This window comes from Musca autumnalis, unplaced genomic scaffold (assembly GCF_047663935.1).
Source record: "Musca autumnalis isolate F117 unplaced genomic scaffold, ASM4766393v1 scaffold_1, whole genome shotgun sequence".
Classification (NCBI taxonomy): Eukaryota; Metazoa; Arthropoda; class Insecta; order Diptera; family Muscidae; genus Musca; species Musca autumnalis.
The window spans coordinates 49,170,208-49,193,614 of NW_027411644.1; the positions used below are offsets into that span (position 1 = coordinate 49,170,208).

The 23,407-nt window shown below is 35.9% G+C and overlaps 1 protein-coding gene across 1 annotated transcript in view; it reads right to left on the reverse strand.

Moving 5' to 3' along the window:
* Positions 1-23,407, reverse strand: part of dpr15 (defective proboscis extension response 15) — a 112,821-nt gene that overhangs the window by 18,813 nt on the left and 70,601 nt on the right. The window contains exon 5 of the mRNA XM_073990933.1: positions 6,408-6,513. Coding sequence (XP_073847034.1) covers positions 6,408-6,513 — 106 coding nt within the window. The remainder of the gene's footprint in view (positions 1-6,407; positions 6,514-23,407) is intronic.

A 23,407-nucleotide genomic window follows, 5' to 3' on the forward strand; every position in this document is an offset into this window, starting at 1 on the left:
ATCTTCGAACTGAAACTAAGTTTGGACAAAATATGACGAAGGCCAAATTTGGGACCAAATCGGTTGATCAGTTCGAGAGTTATCGCGCTCGCCAGCCACTACATATGGTGCCATAGGGTTTTTTACACATTTCGGGATGTTTTCGCAAGAAGTATGAACATACCCCTAAAAAACTTTTACCGTCGTAATTGAGGCAGCGAATGCAATTTGCTTCAACAAAAATCAAATTGATTCTGAAGCAGGTCTTAAAGTGAACTTATCCGAAATTTTGTGTCATAGGTACCCGAAGGAGTGGACAAATAAAGTCCATATTCGAAACTGATCTATATCTGGTAGATATATTTGAATGTGTAAAGTATGGACCAAATATGTCACTCCCTTCTAGAGTTATCGTGCGCACAATTTTTACGAACTTTGAACTTACCTGAAGGAACTTAAACTATGCTTGGACAAAATATTACGAAGACCAAATTTTGGACCGAATCGGCAGAAACCGAAGTCCTATTGAAATTGGATTATAGCAAATATTGTATCTGTGAAAATTCTCTACAAGATTGACCTTTATGATATTTTTGTAGGTTTTACAAATTTGAGATATAAAAATTTAAATTGGGACAATGCATTGAATGTATCACCTCCTTATAAAACAATGTCATGTACGGTGCGTCCTAACTAACTTTAAATGAAAACCGCTTACACCTAGGAAGTTTTTTCAGATTCTGAAACAGCAACGTTCATAGATGAACAAATCCAAAAACAAGAAAAAATCGCTAGAGGGATTTTTAAATAAATTGCGGTCAAAGTTCAAATTTTTACGGTTTTTAAGGTTTTCAGGATTTTGCATGGAAACCGCAAGACCCATCGAAATGAGACTAAAAAAATGTTGTAGAGAATTTTACCTGCTACAACATTTTCTTCAGTCCCATTTCGATAGAACTTGTGGTTTACAAGCAAATTTCTGAAAACCTTAAAAAACTCTATAACTGAGACTTTTGACCGCGATTTATTTAAAAATCCCTTCGTCGATTTTTTCGTTTTTATACCCTACACCACTATGTGGGGAGGGTATTATAAGTTGGTTTTGGCCAAAAAGTTTGTAACGCATCGAAATAATGGTCGTAGACCCATACTTATATATACCAAAATGAATTTCTCGACGAGCTGAGTCGATCTGGCTATGTGTGTCCGTCCGTCAGTCCGTCCGTCCGTCCGTCTGTCCGTCTGTCCATCTAAACCTTGTAATAACGCTACAGGTCGCAATTTTGACCGGATCGTCACCAAATTTTGGTCGTTGATGAGGGTCCCGGAGGGGAAGAAGCCTATTGATTTTGGTGATGGTCGGATAATATTCAGGGGTCGGAATGGGCAAAAAACTTATTTGCGGAAAAAGTCAACGTTTTATTTCAAAGCGAATATCTCCGTATCTATATGGGCTATATTAAAGGCAAAGCCTGCTAATGAAAGCAGGAAATATCACCTTTACAGCGATGTATGGTAGGTTGTCGTAGGTGGTCAAACAACGAAGATATCGCAATAGTCGCTTATAGAACCCAACTTTTCATTTATTCGATTTTAATTCTAATGACGAATAACACAGCTTTTGTTGTATACTTTCCAAAAACAAAACCTGGCTATGAAAGTAGAAAGTCCTGCCTTTACAATGATGCAAAGTAGGTTAGCGTAGGTGGCCAAATAACGGAGATATCACAATAGTCGGTAATACATCCCATTTTTCCACTTTTAAAGAAATCACGCTACAGGTCGTAATTTTGATCGGATCGTCACCAAATTTTGGATGTTGATGTGGGTCCCACAGGGGAAAAAGCCTATTTATTTTAGTGATGGTCGGATAATATTTAGGGGTCGGAATGGGCAAACAAAAAAAATGGCAAAAACTTTTTTTGGAGAAAAAGACAATGTTTTTTTCCAAACCGAATATTTCAGCTTCTATATGGGGTATACCAAAAGCAAGACCTGATAATAAAAGTAGAAAATATCGCCTTTCTAATGATGTAAAGTAGGTTCTCGTAGGTGATCAAACAACGAAGATATCACAATAGTAGCAAATAAAACCCAAATTTTCTTTTTTGCGATTTTAATTATAATGATAATATCACAGCTTTGGTTGGGGACTTTCCAAAAGCAAAGCCTGACTATGAAAGTAAAAATTCCCGTCTTTCCAATGATGCAAACTAGGTCGGCGTAGGTGACCTACTAACGGAGATATAGCAATAGTCGGTAATACATCCCATTTTTCCATTTTTTTTGGAAATCCCGCTACAGGTTGCAATTTTGATCGGATCGTCACGAAATTTCGAGGGTTAGTGGGGGTTTCACAGGAGAAGAAGCCTATTGATTTTGGTCATGGTCGGATAATATTTAGGGGTCGGAATGAGCAAAAAAATTATTTGGAGAAAAAGTCAAAAGTACGGGGTATACAAAAAGCAAAACCTGGCGATGAAAGTAGAAAATATCACCTTTTCATGGATGTAACGTAGGTTGTCGTAGGTGGTCAAACAACGAAGATATCGAATTAGTTGCTAATAGAACCCAACTTTTCATTTTTGCGATTTTAATAATAATGACGGATATCACACCTTTGGTTGGGGACCTTCTAAAAGAAAGTAGAAAATCGCGTATTTAAAATTATGCAAAGTAAGTTGGCATAGGTGGTCAAATAATAGAGATATCGCAATAGTCGGCAATGCATCCCTTTTCCACTTTTTCTGCAATCACACTACAGGTCGCAATTTTGATCGGATCATCACGAAATTTTTGCACAGAGATAGAAGCCTATTGATGTTGGTGATGCCGATAGTAGTCAAATATAAAATTCAATATTAATTATTTTGGTTCAGTTCGCCTTAAGTCATTTGGTATAAAAGCCAGATAGGTGAAAACTTTCGTATCTCCCTAAAAGAAATGTTTTCGAGTGAAAAGATTATGCACAGAGGTAGTGGTGTAGGGTATCACATAGTCGGCCCCGTACCGACTATAACCTTTTCTCACTTGTTTTATTTTTCCCAGGTGTAAACACATTCCATTCAAAGTTAGTTAAGGCGCACCGTGCATGACATTGAAGCGATACTGTCACTTCATTGTCCCAATTTCAACTTCTATATCTCAAAAATGGTAAAAACTAGGAAAAAGTCATAAACGTCAATCTTGTAGAGAATTTCCACAGCTACAACATTTACTCTAATCCTGTTCCAATAGGACGTGCGGTTTCCAATCAATATAGTAAAAACCTAAAAATGTGACTTTGATCGCGATCTTTGAAAGCGATCCGGCGATTTTTTGTTATTGATCGCGAGTAATTAAAAAAGCGATCCGGCGATTTTTTGTTTTTTGATTGTTTTCATCTATGAACATTGTAGTTTCAGAATCCTCAACGGTGTAAGCACCTTCCATTTGAAGTTGGTTTAGGTACCCCATGATGTTAGACAGTAGTTCCTTTATCTAACTACAACATTGATATAATTTGCAAAAAATAGGGGTGTATTCTGGTCTCAGCCGACCTACAGACAAAATTTCGTGAAGATCGCTTTTTCTCGTAGAGATATGAATTTTGGTATACCACACGTCTACGTTGAATATTTCGCGGTGTTACATGCATTTTTCGAAAAACAAACTTATAATACGTGGAAAGGGTATTATATTGTTATTGGTATTAATGTTATTGGTATAATAAGAAATCCCAAGTAGAATAATTTGTGGGAATATTTACTATCACCATCTTTATATATGGGAATTTCTGAGCGAAATCGGACATCTTTTCAAAATTAGGTTTTTGATTTAATTTATTTTTTGCTGTGGTGATGCCGCTCATCAGCAAAACTTTTGAGTATATTTTCAGTTTTTTTCCTTTTTTTTTTTGACTACAGGTTCTAGGGATATCGTGCCAAAAGAAATGCTCATAACTTCCTTAATCTTGGTCAAAATAGACAAATCTTTTATCGAATTAAAAAAAAAACACGTAAGAGAGGGTTATAGTCGGACAGGGCCGACCATATGATACCATACTCCACTACACCTGGGCGCTATTTTCCAAGGAATCTGTTTTATACGATTGCGACATATTTTAGACGTCCGGTCATGTATACATAAGTTGATATACATGGTAACATACCAGAGATATAGAACATACATATTGTGGTATAGTGTATTACTCTCTAAGCCATCTCCCACTCAATTATTTGTTCCTTAGTTTATACTCTCTAGATTATTTTTCACTCAATTATATTGTTTGCTCACGTAGTCATGGCACAGGCAACTTCTAATTTTGGGCCAATTTCCTAAGAAGAATGGACTTTGGCCCCAAAAAAATTTTAACGTCGTAACAAGACAAAAAAAAAAAAAAAACAAAAAACAAATTGAAACAATCCGAGACGTGTCCTTTAACGGCCTTCTTTTCAAAATATGTGTGAGAGGCAACCGAAGGAGTGTATTTCAAGTCTTTAAGAAATAATGCGATGTACAAAATTAAGGCCAAACCGGTTTCTCCCTTCGAGGGTTATCTTAGGCACTATTCAGTTTAGTTGGCGTCGTCTCAGGAAGTATGGGCTTGCCCCAAAAAATTGCACCGTCGTAAAAGGGGCCGCAAGGCGAACATGTTTCATGTATAAACAAATATTAAAAGAATTTTAGAAATAGTTCTCTGTAATTTTTATTGAATCGATCAATGAAAAAAGACCAATATTTCGAGGTACTATTACATTACATTCTACCAAAGATATCGCAAAAACTTCAAGATCCTGTACAATATTGTAATTTGTAACAATTTAAAAACCTGGGAAACTTTTTTTCATGATTTGAAAACTTATCTATCATGATTGCGACATTTTGTAACATGGAATATAAATGTAGTTCTATGCAAGAGTATCACAACAATAAAAAAACCACTAATATGTTAGGCAGTAGTTCAGTTATCTAACCGCTATATTCATGTTGGTTTTCAAGTTTATTTTCGTAGATTGCCGAAACATATCTCCTAGAAATAAAATATAGACCAAAAATTGAATTTAGATGTTTTTCATTAGCCAAGACTGTTGGCATCTTCCTTGACCAAAATTCTTACCTCGTGTAAAAATTTGTCAGTATTAAACTATAACTGGGCAGTTTCGGTATATACTAGGCTATAAATCAGTTATCTGAGCACGTACATCAACATAATTGACATCTATGGGAAGGTCGAGATATCGTCTTTCAAAAATAACTCACGAGGGCGGAATGGGTCTAACAGGAACAAAGACATAAGATATATATTAATTTTTTTAATTTTCACAAAAAAATAGGTCCATTTCACCCGCTAAAAACTATCTGATCATCATGTACAATTGCAAGCTTTTTTGTGTCATAAGCTCACTCCTTATTTAAAATGTCGCGCTGATTGGACTATGATTGCGAGCTACAGAGCAGATACAAATTCGTATAAAAATTTTGTTTTTGGTCATTTTCCTATCTAAATTTTTCATGATCATCACCAATAACAAAAGCAATCTATTCTGATGTGAAACTGACCTCCATACCAAATTTCGTGACGATCGGTCCATAATTGCGGCCTGGAGTTTGATTACAATTTTTAATGGACAGACGGACACACGGACGGACAGACACACATCGCAATATCGCTTTATCTCGTCGAGATATGAAAAATGGTATATAACATTGGGGGTCTACGACGAAAATTTCGCGGTGTTACATGAACTTTTAGCAAAACAAACTTATAATACCCTTCCCGCATTGTGGAGTTTTTCAGAATTCGATTTTTCAAGGCGCGATATCTCCGGGACCTCCGTGAAAAAAAAACTGAAAATATACTAAAATGTTTTGCTGATGAGCAGCATTACAACAGTAAAAATTAAGAAAATCAAAAAATTCATTTTGAAAAAATGTCCAATTTCGCACAGAAATCCCCATATACATTTTAGAAATAGAGAGAGGAAGACAGTATATGAGTGACGACACTACGTATACGTTCTTCTTCTTTGTACTCCCACAAAAATGTGTGTCTTCTCCCAATGCCATTGACTGAGGCAATTCTAGGAAATTAAGTAAAATCGGCATTCCCAGAAAAATATATTTAAGTTTTCCAAAAATTCTGTGGAGTGTAGAGCATCACATGGTCACTAACCATAACCTCTAGCATTTGATTTCTTCGTTAAACCAAAATTCACCAACAAAATACCACACATGTAAAAATGAACAAAAACCCTAAAACTACACAGCAAAGGACCATTAAATGTAATTGATTGTAACCCACTTTCCAAATGACTCTCCGGAGAAAGCATCTTTGAAAGAGAAAAAAAAAACATTTCACAAAAACAAAAAAGTCTTCCAAAAAATAACATTAAAAACGAAACGACAACAAAAAATGGAAACATCAGCAAACAGGGATCACTACTTACCATTTAATACATGTAAAATAACTGTACGTGGTTCACTGTTTGAAGGACTGCATGTATAGTTTCCAGAATCTTGCTTCTGCACTGATGGTATAATTAATGAAGCAGTCTGTAATTGAAATTGAAAGGTAAACATTACAAAACATTGACTCACGCAAAAGGATGTCACAAAATGTTGATTTAAAAAAAGGAGATGGTGACAAACATATACACACATGATGAGAAAAAAAGATAGAAGGAACACAGAGGACCATATATATGTGTGTGTACATTTGATATATGCTACATATAACTTGTTTGACATATGCATATAAATGTGTGTGTCTATGAATACGAATTCGTTAGTTTTAATGTTTGTTGCTCAGCTACGTTTTTTTGTTTCTCTGAATGGATGCTAGGTCAAAAGCCTGTGCCGATGTCCTTATTTTTGTATGAGTTTCATTTAGTAAAAAGTGTTTACAGTGTTTTTGATATAGTGAATATAAATCATAGCATTTTACATTTAAACATGAACTAACAAAGTTAATTATGATCGTTAGAAAGACAACAAAGCCTCGGTAAAAAGAAATTTATTACAGTCGAAGTCGGTGCAAAATATTGCAGACGCAAATTATAATTTTTTTTGGAAATAAATATCATTCCATTTTTTGTCAAACTAAATTCGTACACGGAGGGAAAAAAGGTCTCTCTAACATATGTCCCAAACATATTTTGCAGCAAACATATGTATGTTTGCAACAGTCTCAAACATAACATATGTTTGGTCCTGCAAACAAATATATGTTTGGGTCCAAACAAATATTTGTTAGATGAAATATAAATACAAACCCAAAATCCACAAAAACACATACACATACACCAGAGTAAAGCAATGTGTGTCCCGTGAGCGTAAATTTACTCTCACTCACAACCTGTGTAAACTCATACTGGTGGTGACCGAGAGTAAATTCACGGGAGACCCATTGCCTTTCTCCGACATACACACATTTAGAAGCGGTAGTGATTTTTCTTTTATTGAAATGTATAGAAATGCCAAACACAAAAGCAACAACAGACGCGTAGATACACACAAAATTCCAAATAAAAGAAATAGTGTCACACTTTTAGGAAGAAAAACAAATAAAAACTATTAATTATAATATACTAGCTGACCCGGTCCGCGTTGCTGGCCCGTTGTTTGGGTTCTCCGCGTAAACTTTAGTTATCTATCCAGCATTGATACAACCATAATTAGGCAACTCTCTAGAAACTTCATAATATAAATCAATGTTTTGACATAAAATCCATGTAATGGTATCCCCCAAATTTACGATATAAAATCTCTTTTATTATACCCTTCACCATAAATTGACAGTTAAAGCACTTTGTGACCCACATATAATGATCGGTGCACGTCAATTAACATTGCTATATATTGGATTGTTGGTCTCGGTTGGGGTCGTAATTATTACTGCAAAGAATTGTTGGTATAGGTCCACGTTTTGATATAGCTCCCATAGAACGGTACAGGCTGATTTTCGCTATTTTTGAGGATTTAACATCATTATCACACCGAAATGGCTAAAATTTGGTTTTAATGTAATTTAAAGAGGAGAGCATAAATATTCGTATCGACCGAAAGACACGCCGTTTTATTTGCGCTCGGTATGCAAAAGTTATAGGTTCACGTCTTGATATAGCTCCCATAAAACAGTACCTCCAGATTTTCGATAGTTCAGAGATATAGCCACTGTTGGGGGTCGTAAACAGTCTTGCAGAGAATTTTCAGTATATGTCCTCGTTTTGATATAGCTCCCATAGAAAGGTGGCGCCTGATTTTCGCTATTTTTGGTGGATTTAACCTCATTCAGCCCGATCGAACGTAACGCCTTTTTTCTTCGCGCTCTATATGCAATAGTGGTAAAATACCCCTCAGCGAAATGTATGTTCCGTCGGGATATGTATGGCAACATTTATATAATTCATAAAAAAAATTACTTCTATAAATTGTAGTTGTTATTATCGAGATTTTGCGGTATTTAAAAAATGTATCTTTATCTAGCTATTCCAATGATTGAAATCAATGCTCATGAAGTTTCACTTCCCACATTTTGAGATTTTATCCGTAATTATAATATTTGCAAAAATCGAACACAATCGCGGTATTCTGATTCCAATGATGATATTGTATTGTATATCAATAACTTTGTCTGATTTCCAATCGATCTTTCTGGAATTTCGATCTTGTGACATCTCAATTTATCGGGATTTTACTGTATTCCAAAATGTGAAGTTGAACGCGCTATCCCACTTATTGCTTAGTGTTCAGTGTTTATAGCGTTTTTTAGGCACGCTTACAAAGTTATGTATATTATCTGAAATAATAAATGTTTGCAAATTTTGTGATGACCGCGATATTTCACTTTTGGCGATATTTCACTTCCGCGAAGACCATTCAGGGTCAAGACAGTAATTACAGTAGTATTGCAAACAATCTGTAAACAATACGTTCAAAACCATCATGGACTTCAGATTTTTTTAAAAAAAAAAAAAAAATTTTGAAGGAGAACCTCCGGTCACTACACTTAGCCGTATTAAAATAGCTCACGACCGTGCTATCCCACTTGTTCAAGCTAGTGTTTATATCATTTTTGTGTCACGCTTACTAAAATTATGTATATTAATTGAAATAATACATTTAATATCTAAGATTTCAGATTTTCTTAAAAACATTGTGGGGGAGGACCGCCGGTCACTACTCTTAGCCGTATAAAAACAGCTTACGACAGTTCTAATTTATTGAAATAATATATTTTTGAAAATTTTGGGATGACCGCGATATTTCACTTTCGCGATGACCATTTAGGGTCAAGACTGTAATTACCATAGCATTGCAAACAATTTGTAAACAATATATTAAAAAGTAACTTGAATTTAGCGGTTTTCTTAAAAAAATTGTGGGGAGGACCACCGGTCACTACACTTAGCGGGATAAAAAAATAGATTATGACCTATTCTTAGACCTAAAAACACCACATACAAAATTTCATAAGATTTCCCAATCGATTTTTCGGAATTTCTATATAGTGACATCTCAAGTCATCGGGATTTTACTGTATTCCAAAATATGGCGTTGACCGCGTTATCCCACATATTGAAGCCAGTGTTTTAGCGTTTTGTAGTCACACTTACTAAAACTAGGTATATTATCTGAAATAATAAATTTTTGAATAATTTGGGATGACCGCGATATTTCACTTCCGCGACGACCATTCAAAAAAATATATAGCCTATTTTCACCACCGGTGTTCCCAGTACATTATCTGAAATTTTCAAGAAAATCTATTCAGCCGTTTTTGAGTCTATTCGGAACATACAAACATACAAACATACAAACAAACAAACATACTAACATACACACATTGCCTTTTATATATTAGATAGAAACATTGTTGAACGCTTCCCACGGTGCGCCTTAAATAAATTTAAATGAAAAGTGCTTACACCTTGGAAGTTTTCGCGATTTCTGAAACTACAATGTTCATAGATGAGAAAAATAAAAAAAATTTAAAATAAATCGCGGGCAAAGTTCACATTTTTAAGGCTTTTTTAGGTTTTCACGATTTTGCTTGGAAACCTCAAGCTCCATCGAAACGAGATTAAAGAAAGTGGTTATACTGCCCCACGCATACATACTTTCTATTTTTCTCTATAATAACAAAATTGAAACTCTAGCTGAAATAATTTTATAACTATGAATATATATCCATCATTAGGTACATACACTCCGGTTCATCTGAATAGAACCAACCAATTTTGCCCACAAATACCGTTATATCTAACGATAGGAGAGGAATTGAAAATTATATTTTTGTGAACAAAATCCAATCGCAGAAAGCTACATGTCACCATCAAGGCCTTGAAAATTCAAACGATCCCAAGATGTTTGATGTGCAGAAACAACATAGTAACAGGAGCATCCAGAGGTTGATTTTATAGGAAGTAAAGTATTTAATTTTGATGGTTTTGATGTTTACACCTCTTTTACTCATGGCTTATGTACCGAAAAAATATTTCTGATCCATTATTACACAAGAAAGAGCACCTTTGTTTCTGTGCACTTCACGTTACGCAATATCTTCTAAATCAAAGCCCTTGCTGTTGACATGAAGGGTTCAGCGGTGGGAGTTTTGATATTTTTCGGACATGTACATGTCCACAACCAACGAAACAGCGTGGAACCCATCGATTTCCATTCATTTTCCTCACATAAAATATCAATCACTGAATTAAAAAGGCAGAAATTTGAATTATCTTTACCAGATATCTTCTCTTTTGGACTTATACGAGGGCGGTTCGGAAACTTCTTAGCCTATCAATGAAGGAGAATAGTTAGTTTTTAAAAAATATTTTTATTTTTCAATATAATCTCCTGAAACTTCAATACACTTAGTCCAACGTTTTTTTGGAAATCCTATCCCTTGATTAAAATAGTTTTCCTCAAGGTCTTCCAAATAGTGGTTTACAACTGTAATTGCATCTTCATTTGAGGTAAAACGCTTGCCAGCAAGGAATTTTTTTAGATTTGGGAACAAGTAAAAGTCACTGGAGCTAAATCAGGAGAATAAGGTGGGTGGTCAAGCAACTCGTGCTTTAATTCGTTGATTTTAGCCATTGTTAAAACACTCTTGTGCGCTGGTGCGTTGCCTTGATGAAAAATTATTTTTTTGTTTTGTAAGCCAGGACGTTTTTCTCGAATTTGTACATTTAATTGATCCAAAAGGTTGCAATAGTACTCTGAATTTATTGTTTTTCCCTTTTGCAGATAGTCAATCAATAAAATACCTTTGAAGTCCCAAACCTTACCAGCCGATTGAATTGTTTTTGCCTTCTTTGGGGCACTTCCTCCAGCTTCAGTCCATTGTTTGGATTGTTCTTTTGTCTCTGGAGTATAGTGGTGGATCCATGTCTCATCAACAGTTACCCAGCAAAAAAAAATGGAAGTGGTGCAAGTTGGAGTGAGGATTTCATTACATGCATGGATGCGCTTCCAGTGGACTAATGAAAAAGGCAATCCTTTTCCTCACATTTGGATTACATCCAACAAGCACGTTTATGTATAAACGATAAAAAATTCAATTTTCATTCAACAAATGAAATTAAAGTAATACGGCGTTTATATTATAGTTTTTTGCAAGGTTAACCTTCTTTATGAGGATTTGTTTGAAGTATATACAATGGAAATGACATTTGAAACCCAGACCCACTGGGTTAACCTTGTTATATATAAACGGCCTATAAGAATAAAATTAAAATGTCTTATTAATGGCCTGTTCCCGTACTTTACAAAGTGGTAAAAGTCGTAAACGATTTTCATACAAATTTTGTGTACGGGAACGCAAAACTCGTAAAAGTGGTAAAAATTGTAAAAATGGAGTGCTTCCTAGCTGCGTGCTGCGGAAGCAAAATGGAGTGCTTCCTAACTGCGTGCTGCGGAAGCAAAATGGTGTGCTTCCTAACTGCGTGCTGCGGAAGCAAAATGGAGTGCTTCCTTTCTGCGCGCTCCCTTGTAAAATTCACTGAGGAATTCATAGAAAAAGAAGCACTTCGTGACACTTGCACCAGTGATTTAACTGCTTCCGTGGATGCAAACTTTTTGCTGGGTATGAAACGACGCTTAAAAACCATTTTATTTCGCTTAAAACGATCCAAACAAGCTTGAGAAATGTTCATTCTTATGCGTTTTTGATCGACTGTTAACAAATGCGACACCCATCTTGCAGAAAGCTTTTTCATCTGTAGTTCTTCATGCAAAATTAAATGGACTCGATCATTTGAGATGCCCATGATATTAGCAATTTCACGCACTTTTATTCGTCGATCATTTAATACCATATCATGCACTTTGGCTACAATTTCTGTTGTTGTTGCTGTTTTTGGACGTCCACTACCTGGTTCATCTTCAATGCTGGTACGACCACGTTTAAATTCAGTAACCCATTTTTTACTGTTGCATATGAAGGAGCACTTTTACCTAACACATTTACCATATCATTATGAATTTCTTGTCCCGATAAACCTTTTTTATGTAAATATTTAATGACAGCACGCATTTCTAATTTTTCCATTGTAAAAAAAAAATTTGAACACCTGTTTCTATATGAAGGTGATCGAAACAAAATTTAACATGTGTTCATAACAGAGATGGAAGTTTCCAAAACACTTAACTTTTTTCGGTTTATACCGCGCTTTTTGTGCTAGGCTAAGAAGTTTTCGAACTGCCCTCGTAAAGCTATTAAATGTGACTTTTTTTGTACTTTTGTTGTAGTCTTGAAAATATTGAACCCAATTTAGTTTACAATTTTGACTTTGTAAATTGTTTCTATCGATTTCTTGATAAGAATATTTTTTGGAGCTCTAAGCATCGATTTTAATCATATTCCAAGACTCTAATACATTTTTCCCCAATATTTGTTGGTAATGGACACTCACGGACATTATTTTTATTTATAATATTTAGCCATTCTTATAACCCCATCTATAGGCTAACGAGTGGGTGAAGTGGGTAACCTCTTGAGGTCTTCTATAGACAGAAGGTGATGTCTCCTGTATATAAAATACGGCCTGCCTGAAAAGATGTCTTCAGTCGGTAGAAGACCTCAAGAGGTATTATTTCTGTACAAAACTTCGAAAAGGACTTAACGTTTTTCTTGCTATAGAAGATCTACGGAAGTCTTCTTCATATAAAAGACTTATAGTAGTCTTCTTCATATAAAGACTTCAAGAAGTATTCTTTATATAAAAGACTTCAAGAAGTCCTTTGTCTATAAAATACCTACGGAGGTCTTCTGTCAATAAAAGCCTTCAAAACGGCTTCTGTCTATAAATGAATTTAAGAGATTTCCTGTCTATAGAAGATCTCAAGGGGTTTCCTGCTTATAGAAGATCTCAAAGGCCTCCTGTCCATAGAAGATCTCAAGAGATATTTTGTCTAAAAAAACTAAATAGGTCTCCTTGTATAAAAGACCCCAATTATTCTTCTCTCTATGAAAGACCTCAAGAGTCTTCTGTCTATAAAACATCTCAAGAGGTCTTTTGACTATAAAATACCTCTGTCTATAGAAGACTTCAAAAGGTCTCCAGGCTACAGAAGACATAGAGAGTCTTTTGACTATAGAGAAACTCGAGAAGTCTACTGCCTGTATTTTCAGACCTCAAGAGGTCTTCTGTCTATAGAAGTTCTGAAGATGGCTAATGCCTATAGAAAACCTCAAAAAGTTTTCTCTCTATGGAAAATCTCAAGATGTCATCTATCAACAAAATACCCCAACACGTCTTCCGCCTATAAATGGCTTCAAGAGATATCCTGCCTATAGAAGACATTAAGAGGTCTTCTGTCTGTATATGAAGATCTCAAGAGGTATTTCGTCGACAAAAGACCTCAAGAGGTCTTCGGTCAACAAAATACCTTCAGAGGTCTTTTGACTACAAAGTACCTCAAAATGTCTTATATAAAAGTCTTGAAGAGATATCCTGCCTACAGAAGACATAAAGAGGCTTCTGTCTATAGACGACTTCCAGAAGTCTTCTGTCTATATTTCTGTATTTGCGGACCTCAAGACATCTTCCCTCTATATAATCTATAAAGGTGTATACAACCTATAGAAGACCTTAAGAGGTTTTTCTATCTATAAACAATTTTAAGAGGTCTTCTGTTAACGAAAGACCTCAAGATGTCTTTAAAATACCTCAAGAGATCTTCTGTTATAGAAGACTTCAAGAGGGGTCTCGCTTATAATATACATTAAGAGGTCTCCTGACTATAGAGGACTTCAAGAGGTCTTATGTCTATAGAAGGCTTTAAGAGGTCTGCTCTCTACAGAATACTTCAAGAGGTCTCCTGACTAAAGAAGACATAAAGGTGTCTTCTGCCTATAGAAGACTTCCAGAAGTCTCCTGTCCATTTTTCTGTATTTACGTACCTCAAGGGGCCAACGAAAGACCGCGAGAGGTCTTCCGACTACAAAATACCTCAAAAAATCTATGGAAGACTTCAAGCGAACTTTAAGAGGTCTTCTATCTATCTTTGTAGACCCCTAGAGTTCTTATGTATAAAGAAGCTCTAAAGACGCTTATAAAAGGGGTCTCGCTTATAAAAGTCATTAAGAGGTCTCCTGACTATAGAGGACTTCTAGATCTCTTCTGTCTATAGAAGGCTTTAAGAGGTCTGCTGTTTTCAGAATACTTCAAGAGGTCTCCTGACTACAGAAGACATAAAGGTGTCTTCTGTCTATAGAAGACTTCCAGAAGTCTCCTGTCCATTTTTCTGTATTTGCGAACCTCAAAGGGTCAACGAAAGACCGCGAAAGGTCTTCCGACTACAAAATATCTCAAAAAATCTATGGAAAGCTTCAAGCGAACTTTAAGAGGTCTTCTATCTATCTTTGTAGACCTCAAGAGTTCTTATGTATAAAGAAGCTCTAAAGACGTTTCCTATTCATAGAAAACCCTAAAAGATATTCTTTCAATTGAAGATCACAAGATGTCTTCTGTCAACGAAAGACCTCAAGAGGTCATCTGTCTATATTTGCAGACATCAAGAGGTTTTCTCTCTGTATTAGTTCGAAAGATGTTTCTTGTCTATAGAAGACCTCAATAAGTTTTCTTTTTATTTAAGATTTTCAGATATTCTGTCAATAAAAGACCTCGAGATGTATTCTGACTACAAAATAGTCTTCTGTCCAAAGGAGACATAAAGACGTCTTTTGTCTATAGCAGACTTAAAGAGGTCTTTTTTTACAGGGGACCTCAACTGGCTTCCTGTCTACTGAAGACAACAAGAGGTATTTTATCTAGAGAAGAACTCAAGATATTTTCTGTCCATAGAAGACTTCAAGAGGTATTTTATCTAGAGAAGAACTCAAGAGATTTTCTGTCCATAGAAGACTTCAAGAGATATTCTCTCTACAGGATACCTTGGGAGGTTTTGTGTTAATAGATGACGTCAAGAGGTATTCTGAAAGCATAAAGAGGCCTTCTGCTGGATATAATATGGGCTTTATATATATGTTCAATTATTTGGGTACTTTGTTCCCACACACATCCCAGAATAGGCATGGGAGACTTGTCTCATATCAATCAGTGCACTCCTATTCATGTTATCTCAATGATAGTTGACCTACTTCTTATCGCCGATTGATTGGAATACTCAGGATATATCGCCTACATTGCGCTGAGGTGTATGTTGCCACAGTTTAATGTAAAACGTTTCTGCCCGGCTTGGGAATAGAACCTGGGCATATAAGTGCAAGGCTGCCGTGCTTACCGTACTTCTCACATTAAATTAAAAAACTGTTCGGAAAAAAACTGTTTAAGGACGTGGTTATGATTTTTTTGCACATGTTGTTCTCGTGATCCCGATCAAACGTGGTCCAGATTAAAAGTGGCAGCTAAAGTACGAACAGACACAACACGGAAGTTGGACATGGATAAGCTGCAGTCACAACAGATAGCCACATCATATTCCACTCAACTTGCCCAATTTCACAATCAAAGCACTCCTCGTCCCGATAACATATCAGCCCAATGGCAAAATATTGTCCACTCCATGTAAACAGCCGCAAAATCCATACTTGGATACCAGAGACCTCCACCAAGAAACCCATGTTATGCTGCTACCGAAGAGAAAAATGCAATGTATAGTACTACTTGATTAGCTTGAGTGGAGTATTCCCCCATTGGCTCAACTTCATTTATTACCCTCTATTACAGAGAATAATGTTTTTCAAAACGAACTGACAGTGTTGCAAAATTTTACTGATCTGTATAGTACTACTTTATAATCAGTAGCTACGCGTAGCTCCCGTGAGGGGTGTAGGGAGAAAAGGAGAGAGGAGAAACGTCTTTTCCACAGGAAAAAGAGAGAAATGGAAAAGCGAGAAGTCTGAAAATTCTACCAAAGAGTGAAACGTCAAACTGATGGCTTTGGTAGAAGGAGATCCTCCTGTAGAGACCAGCAAGGTAATTTGGTAACTGATATAGATAGTGTGCTCGGGATATGAAAACATATTTCCAAACAGATGATATCCAACCACAGATCTAATCCCAGAAAATGGTATTGAATATATACCGCTCAGCCAAGATGCGATAAAAATGGCAATTAACCGACTGAAGAATAATAAGGCAGCAGGTGCCGATGGCCTACCAGCCGAGCTGTTCAAAACCGGAGGCCACACGCTGAAAAGGTGTATATATCGTGCGTACCCGGCGATTGGAACCATTTTGTGTCCCGTCCACAAGAAAGGAGATGGGACTGTATGCTATAACTACAGGGGCATAAATAAGCCCTCTCACAATTGCCTTCAAGATAGTGTCACGGACATTGTGCGAACGACTAAAGCCTATAATCAACGAAATAATTGGACCATACCAATGCGCGGCTTTAGACCTGGAAAATCCACCAATGGTTAGATATTTACCCTATGGCAAATCCTGGAGAAGACCCGAGAGATGCATATCGTCACTTACCATCTTTTTTCCATTAAAAAGCAGGCTCCGACAGCCCCTACGTTCAAAAGTATTCCACGCCATGTCCGAAAAGCTCACTCGGCTTTGTAAAATGATTTTAACTGATGCCCGGTCCTCAGTTAGAATAAGAAAGAACCTCCCCGAACAGTTTAGTACCAGAAGAGGTTTCAGACTAGGATCGTGCGATCTCTTCAACATCCTGCTGGAAAAGGTTATACGAATTGCAAACGTCAACATAAATGACACAATTTACACCAATAGTCACATGATACTTGGTTATGCTGAAGATATAGACATCATGGGCCGATCAGAAAAAAAATAACTGATACCTTTAAGAAGGTCGGAGGAAAATCTGCTAAACTGGGTCTGGTGGTAAACGACAAGAAGACCAAGTTGATGGTGCCAACGCTCAATGTGTCCTTAAATCTAAGACCATCTGTTGAACTTGGCTCCTATATATTTGAGGTAGTAGAAGGCTTTGTCTACCTCGGCGCTGCCATAAACACAACAAACAACATCAGTTGTGAAATACGAATAAGAATCGTGTTGGCCAACAGATGCTACTTTTGCTTAAGTAAGCAGTTTAAGAACAAAGCCACATCTCAACAAACAAAAGTAACACTTTACACAACACTGATACTACCGAGGCATGGGTCCTTGCGCAAGCAGATAAGACAGTGCTTGTTGTGTTTGAGAGGAAAATTTTTCGAGAGATCTAAGGGCCACTCTTTGTTGACGGTGAACAATGAACTGTATGAAATATACAAAGACATCTGTATAGTTAATCGTATCGAGATGCAACGACATGAGAATGGGTGGTGATGAACCCATTAAAGAGGCGTATAAATCGGGCCGCATGGCGTCACACACAGAACTGGAGCGATCAAGTGAAGCGTGAAATCAGAAGGCTCGATATTCCAGATTGGGAAAATAAAGCAACAAAAGGAGAATAATGGATTTTTTTCTTAATTCGGCTTATGTAACAAATGTTCTGTATATGGCCAGCTAAGTAAGTAAAGGGGTGTTTACACTAGCCATCAATGTCATATGACCCGAAATAAAAATATTCCATATCTGCCGCAAAGACAGTGTGGACACGTAATTTCACAGAATTTTTGCTGGTGTGAACGTAAACAGTAAATGGCGTAAAGAAAATCCCCAATAGTGCACACATTAGCGACTGTATAACGATGGAGATTTCAGGTCACGTGACATTGATGACTAGTGTTAATACCCCTTTAGTAAAAGATATTTTTGCCAGAGAAGAAGGATTATGTTTTTTTTTCTGGTGTAGATTGCGTTGATTGGTTCCAAAACTTCTTATATCATCTACGAACATGCTATTTATTTTTCGAATTAGGAATCTGATCAGTACCAGGACCAACTCTTGTTATTAATTTATTATTACTAATTGTCAATAATAGTTTTTTTTTTGATGATTTTATTTGTATGGAGTAAGAGTATGAGTACCGTCACAACGTATACGTTCCATGGTCCTGTATAATATTTATAATAAACAACTTTTTGTAAAACCTTTTCAACTGCATGCCACTGTACTGCTGATTCGCTGTTGTACTCCTCTTCATTCTGTCGCCAGTATTATTTAATTGAACAAATTGTTTGAACAGTTTTCATTTGTAAATGTTAAAATGTGTGCTGCACAAATTGGTAACAGAAACTTAAATAAGAGGAAAGTGTTTTTTTTCTTCTTCTTGGAAAAATAGTAAAAATTAATTGAAAACATGCATTTTATATACAACAACAATAGGACAAGGTCATAACAAATGAATATGGACTATGATGTGAGCGGGAGCTGTTGGTGCATGAGCATGAACGAAATCCGTCGACATTCATTAAGACAATTTAAAATGAAAGTGATTGCATAGTTTATTATACCGTTTTGTGTGGATGTGTGTGTTAATAATGATTTTAAATAAACCTTTGATATCACTTTTGACTTTTGTATCCATTATTTATGGGAGAAATGTATTATTCATATTTAAAACAGAAAACTCTATGTTAGTTTGTTTGTTCAGAACAGATTTTTTTTTTTTTTTGTATATTTTAAAAGCATATATTCTGAAAGTAATATACAAGTTATGCAATTTCTGAAATTTTCTTTACAAATACCAATAATGTGCACACAGATACAGTTTCATCTAGAAATTTGGAAAAAAAATTTTGCTATCTGTAAGAAAATAACTATTAACATCAGATGCAGATATAAACTAAACTAATGTAATCCTCAAAACAATCGAATGTGGACCATCTAATATCACTAATCTAAACATGACTACAAAGAGTACCCTTGGTGCAAATTTCTAAAAGGTCCTCGAAAACCACTTAAACTGCACTTAAGCGACCATAAAATTCATTTTCGTGGAAGCTGTGTTGGCATCAATGTAGAAAAATGAGTTGAAGCCAACAAGTTTTTTATGTTCCCTTCCGATTTCTTGCTTAACCTTACATTTTATAGACCTATGTCCCAGGAAAGAATAACAGAATAGTCAATGGGCAACATGCTATTAGTGTGTGATTTTTCGATATATCCACTGCATCCACATAAATTTGACGTTGACAGTTTGAAGCCGGAATTTCGGTTTTTTTTTTTAATTTTTTTAATAATCCAACAAGATAGTATTCCAATCTCATAATAGGATTAGAGAACTCGTGATTTTACGTCGTTTAATGTATATCTCATAAGTGTGCTCCCTACAGTATTCTAGTAATTGGAGTCTAAAGGCCAATATTTGATGCGTCAATTTTCCTAAAAAACATGTTTTTTCGTTTAAAATTTAAAAGTGTTATTAAATTTCCTGTGAAACCCGCGTGAATAAGTTTTTTTACGCGACAGATCTAATTAGCCCTTCCGATCGAATCCAACCACTAAAACCACGGATAGCAATACCTTGGAAATAGGAAAACCAGCAAAAATATATTTCGACAAATCCGCGAACTAAGCTGCGATTTTCTCTAAAATTTTTTTACTTAAATGGACTCCTATATACGCGATTATAATATTTGCAAAAACGCGTTTCATAAAGCATATCCGCGGTTCTTGAAAAATCTAATTAAAATAGGTGCATATTGACGTATTTTTGATGGGCGCTTTCAATATTACTCTTAATTTCCTATCCTTATAAGTTATCACAAAAAGCAGTTAGGCTTTCACGATGGAAAACCATATTTCTAGATGAAGCGGTATACACTAATTATTGTATGGGATTTTAGCAAATTAGTAGAACAACATTTTTTTCTAATTTTTCTAACCGAATATAATTGGAATAATATTTTATCAATAAGTTTTTATCTTTTGTTGTTGCTATAATGTAATTTATAAAGCCAGTTTTTATAATTTTTTTTTTTGGTTTCATTTTTTACGCGTTGGCTAGATTCTGTACGTATTTTTAGATTATTTTTTGAGGTTTATACGGACTCTGCGTTAGTATAATTTAGATTTGCTCCAATATTTATACCCTATACCACAATGTGGAAAAGGGTATTATAAGTTTGTTTTGGTAAAAATTCATGTAACACCGCGAAATATTCGTCGGAGACCCCCAATGTGGTATACCAATCTTCATATCTCGACGAGATAAAGCGATTTTCAGCTGTGTGTCCGTCCGTCAGTCCGTCCGTCCGTCCGTCCGTCTGTCCATTATAAATTGTAAACACGCTCCAGGCCGCAATTATGGACCGATCGTCACGAAATTTTGTATGAAGGTCGGGTTCAGATCAGAATAGATCCCTATTCTTATTGGTGATGATCGCGAAATATTTAGCGGGTGAAATGGACCAAAAACATAATATTTATCCAATTTTCTAGCGGCTCTGTATGTCTCAATAATAGTCCGATCAACGCGTAATTTTAAATAAGGTAAGAGTATATCACAAAGGAGAAGCTTGCAATTTGAGATGTCGATCGGATAACATTTAGAGGGTTAAATGGACCAAAACTTTTGTGTGAAAATTGTGAAAATTTTTAATATACAGCTTATATCTTAATTCCTGGAAGTGACATTCCGGACAAGTGAGATATACTTGAAAGTGGAACGCTTGACCCTTCAATTGATGCCAATTATGTTGGTGTGCATGATCAGATAACAGAGTTACAGCCTAATATATTCCGTTATTTGTTTCTAGTGTAATAATAAACTCGCTAGAAGTCGCAATTATACATCAATAGTCACGAAATTTTGCACCGGGTAAGAGTATAGGTCGAAAAAGATGCCTACAATTTTGAATGATGATCTGATATTCTTTAGCGGGTAAAATGGACCATTACTATTGTATGAAAAATATAAAAATTTTATTTGTGGTCGATATTTTAATTCCTTGAGGACATATATATTTCGCAAAGTAGCCTACATATGGGAAAAAACTACTGACCTTTCCTCTGATGTAAATTGCAATAAAGTGTTTGCTAGATAACGGGCCTACTGCCTAATATATAATGGGTTCCGTGTAGAGAACCACATTTTTATCCCATGCTACATATTGTCTCTCCAAAAGTGTGTGTAACACCACGAAATATTTGTCCTAGACCTCTTATTTGGTATGCCAAAATTCATATCTCGACGAGCGGCTCTATAGGTCAAAATAATAACCCGCAAAATTTTAAACAAAGTTAGAGTTTATGATGAAGAAGAAGCGTACAAACCAACGTGAAGATCAGATAGTACTTAGCGGCTTAAATGGACTGAAACTTTTTTGTGAAATTGGTAAAAACTTCAATAACGTAGCGGTTAAATAACGGAAGTAGTAGTACTACATAATTGGGTTTCATTACATTTTAGTTTGTGTGAACTAAATATTCCTTTCCTGCTACAAAAATGACTTTGTCATGCTAGATAACTTTTTGGTTTTGGTCATAAGTATTATACAATTCATCTCTGATATTTGATAATTAAATTTTCACAATCATTGAAAAGAAGTTCCGTGGAGAGTGATTGTCCAGGGATAGTGGTATAGGGTATCCCATGGTCGGCTCCGTCCGACTATAGACTTTTCTTACTTGTTTTTTAATTTTTTTGATTTTCCGCAAAAATAAAAACAAATTTTTGATAATATTGTGCATCTAAGGATGGATGTCAAATGCTGTTACTGATATATTGCATACATTTTCTCTATTCAACAAATAGGAAATTTTAAAATATTTGTTCTTTATAAGAGAACCGCTATAACTTTGGCGCGCATCGACCAATTTTGTAAACGCGAACAGATTGGAAACCACAATTTTTCCTTAACTTCTATACCAACAAGTAAAAAAGTATCAGTCGACATTGACGACAGAGATATACCCTCAGCCTGTGTGGATTGAATTTTTTTTTCCAAAAAAACGTACGTTTTTAAGGGGGTTTTCAAAACAATATGGATATGATTAAACCGCAAAACTTTGCGGAAATATCGATAGATAGGGCGTTTTTAAACTGAGTTTCGACAATATTTAGAGTATAATTTTAGTGAATATTTTCGAAATTTTGTGGGGGAGGTATCGGAAGGTCCACTCCTTCCACCTTCGAATTTCATCTAATATTCGAAGAAATATTACGATATCCAAAGAGTGGACGAGCGCAGTATTCGGTTCGAGCCCTCCAGTCACTACATATGGTGCCATAGGAGGTTTTTACAACTTTCGGGCTTTTTTCTCAAGAAGTATGGACTTGCCCTTGAAAAAACTTTTACTCTCGTAATTGAGGCAACGTAAGTAAGTTGTTTCAACAAAAATCAAAGTAATCCGAGAGCAGGTCTTAAAGTGAATTTATCCAAAAATGTGTGTGGGAGGTACCCGACGGAGTGGACAAAAATAGTCCATATTCGAACCTGACCTATACCAGGTAGATATATTAGGATGTTTAAAGTATGGACCAAATCTGTCACTCCCATCAAGAGTTATCGTACGCAGAATTTTTCCGAACATTTTAAAAATTTTGTGGGGGAGGTACCTGAAGGAGTGGACCGATATGGCTTATCTTCGAACTTAAACTAAGTTTGCACAAAATATTACGAAGGCCACATTTTGGACCGAAACGGCAGATCCGTTTAAGAGTTATCTTACGCTCCAACCTCTACACACGGTGTCATATGGGTTTTTTTGCACCTTTCATGCTATTTTCTCAGGAAGTATGGACTTGCCCCTGATGAAACGTGTACCGTCGTATGAGGGACAGTAAATATAAGTTGCTACAGCAAAAATCAAAGCGATTCGAGAGCAGGCCCTAAACTGAACTTTTCCAAAATTTTGCGTGGGAGGTACCCGAAGGAGTTTACTGATTGAGTACATATTGGAACCTCATCTAAGTCTGGTAAAAATTTCATAATGTGCAAAGTATGGACCAAATCGGTTACTCTCTTCAAGTGTTATCGAGCGCACAAATTTTCGGGACATTTTCGAACTTTTGTGTGGGAGACAGACAGACAGACGGACGGACATTGCTAAATCGACTCCAAATTGTCTGAAGCACATTTCGTCCAAACATACTTGGGGTCTAAAACCA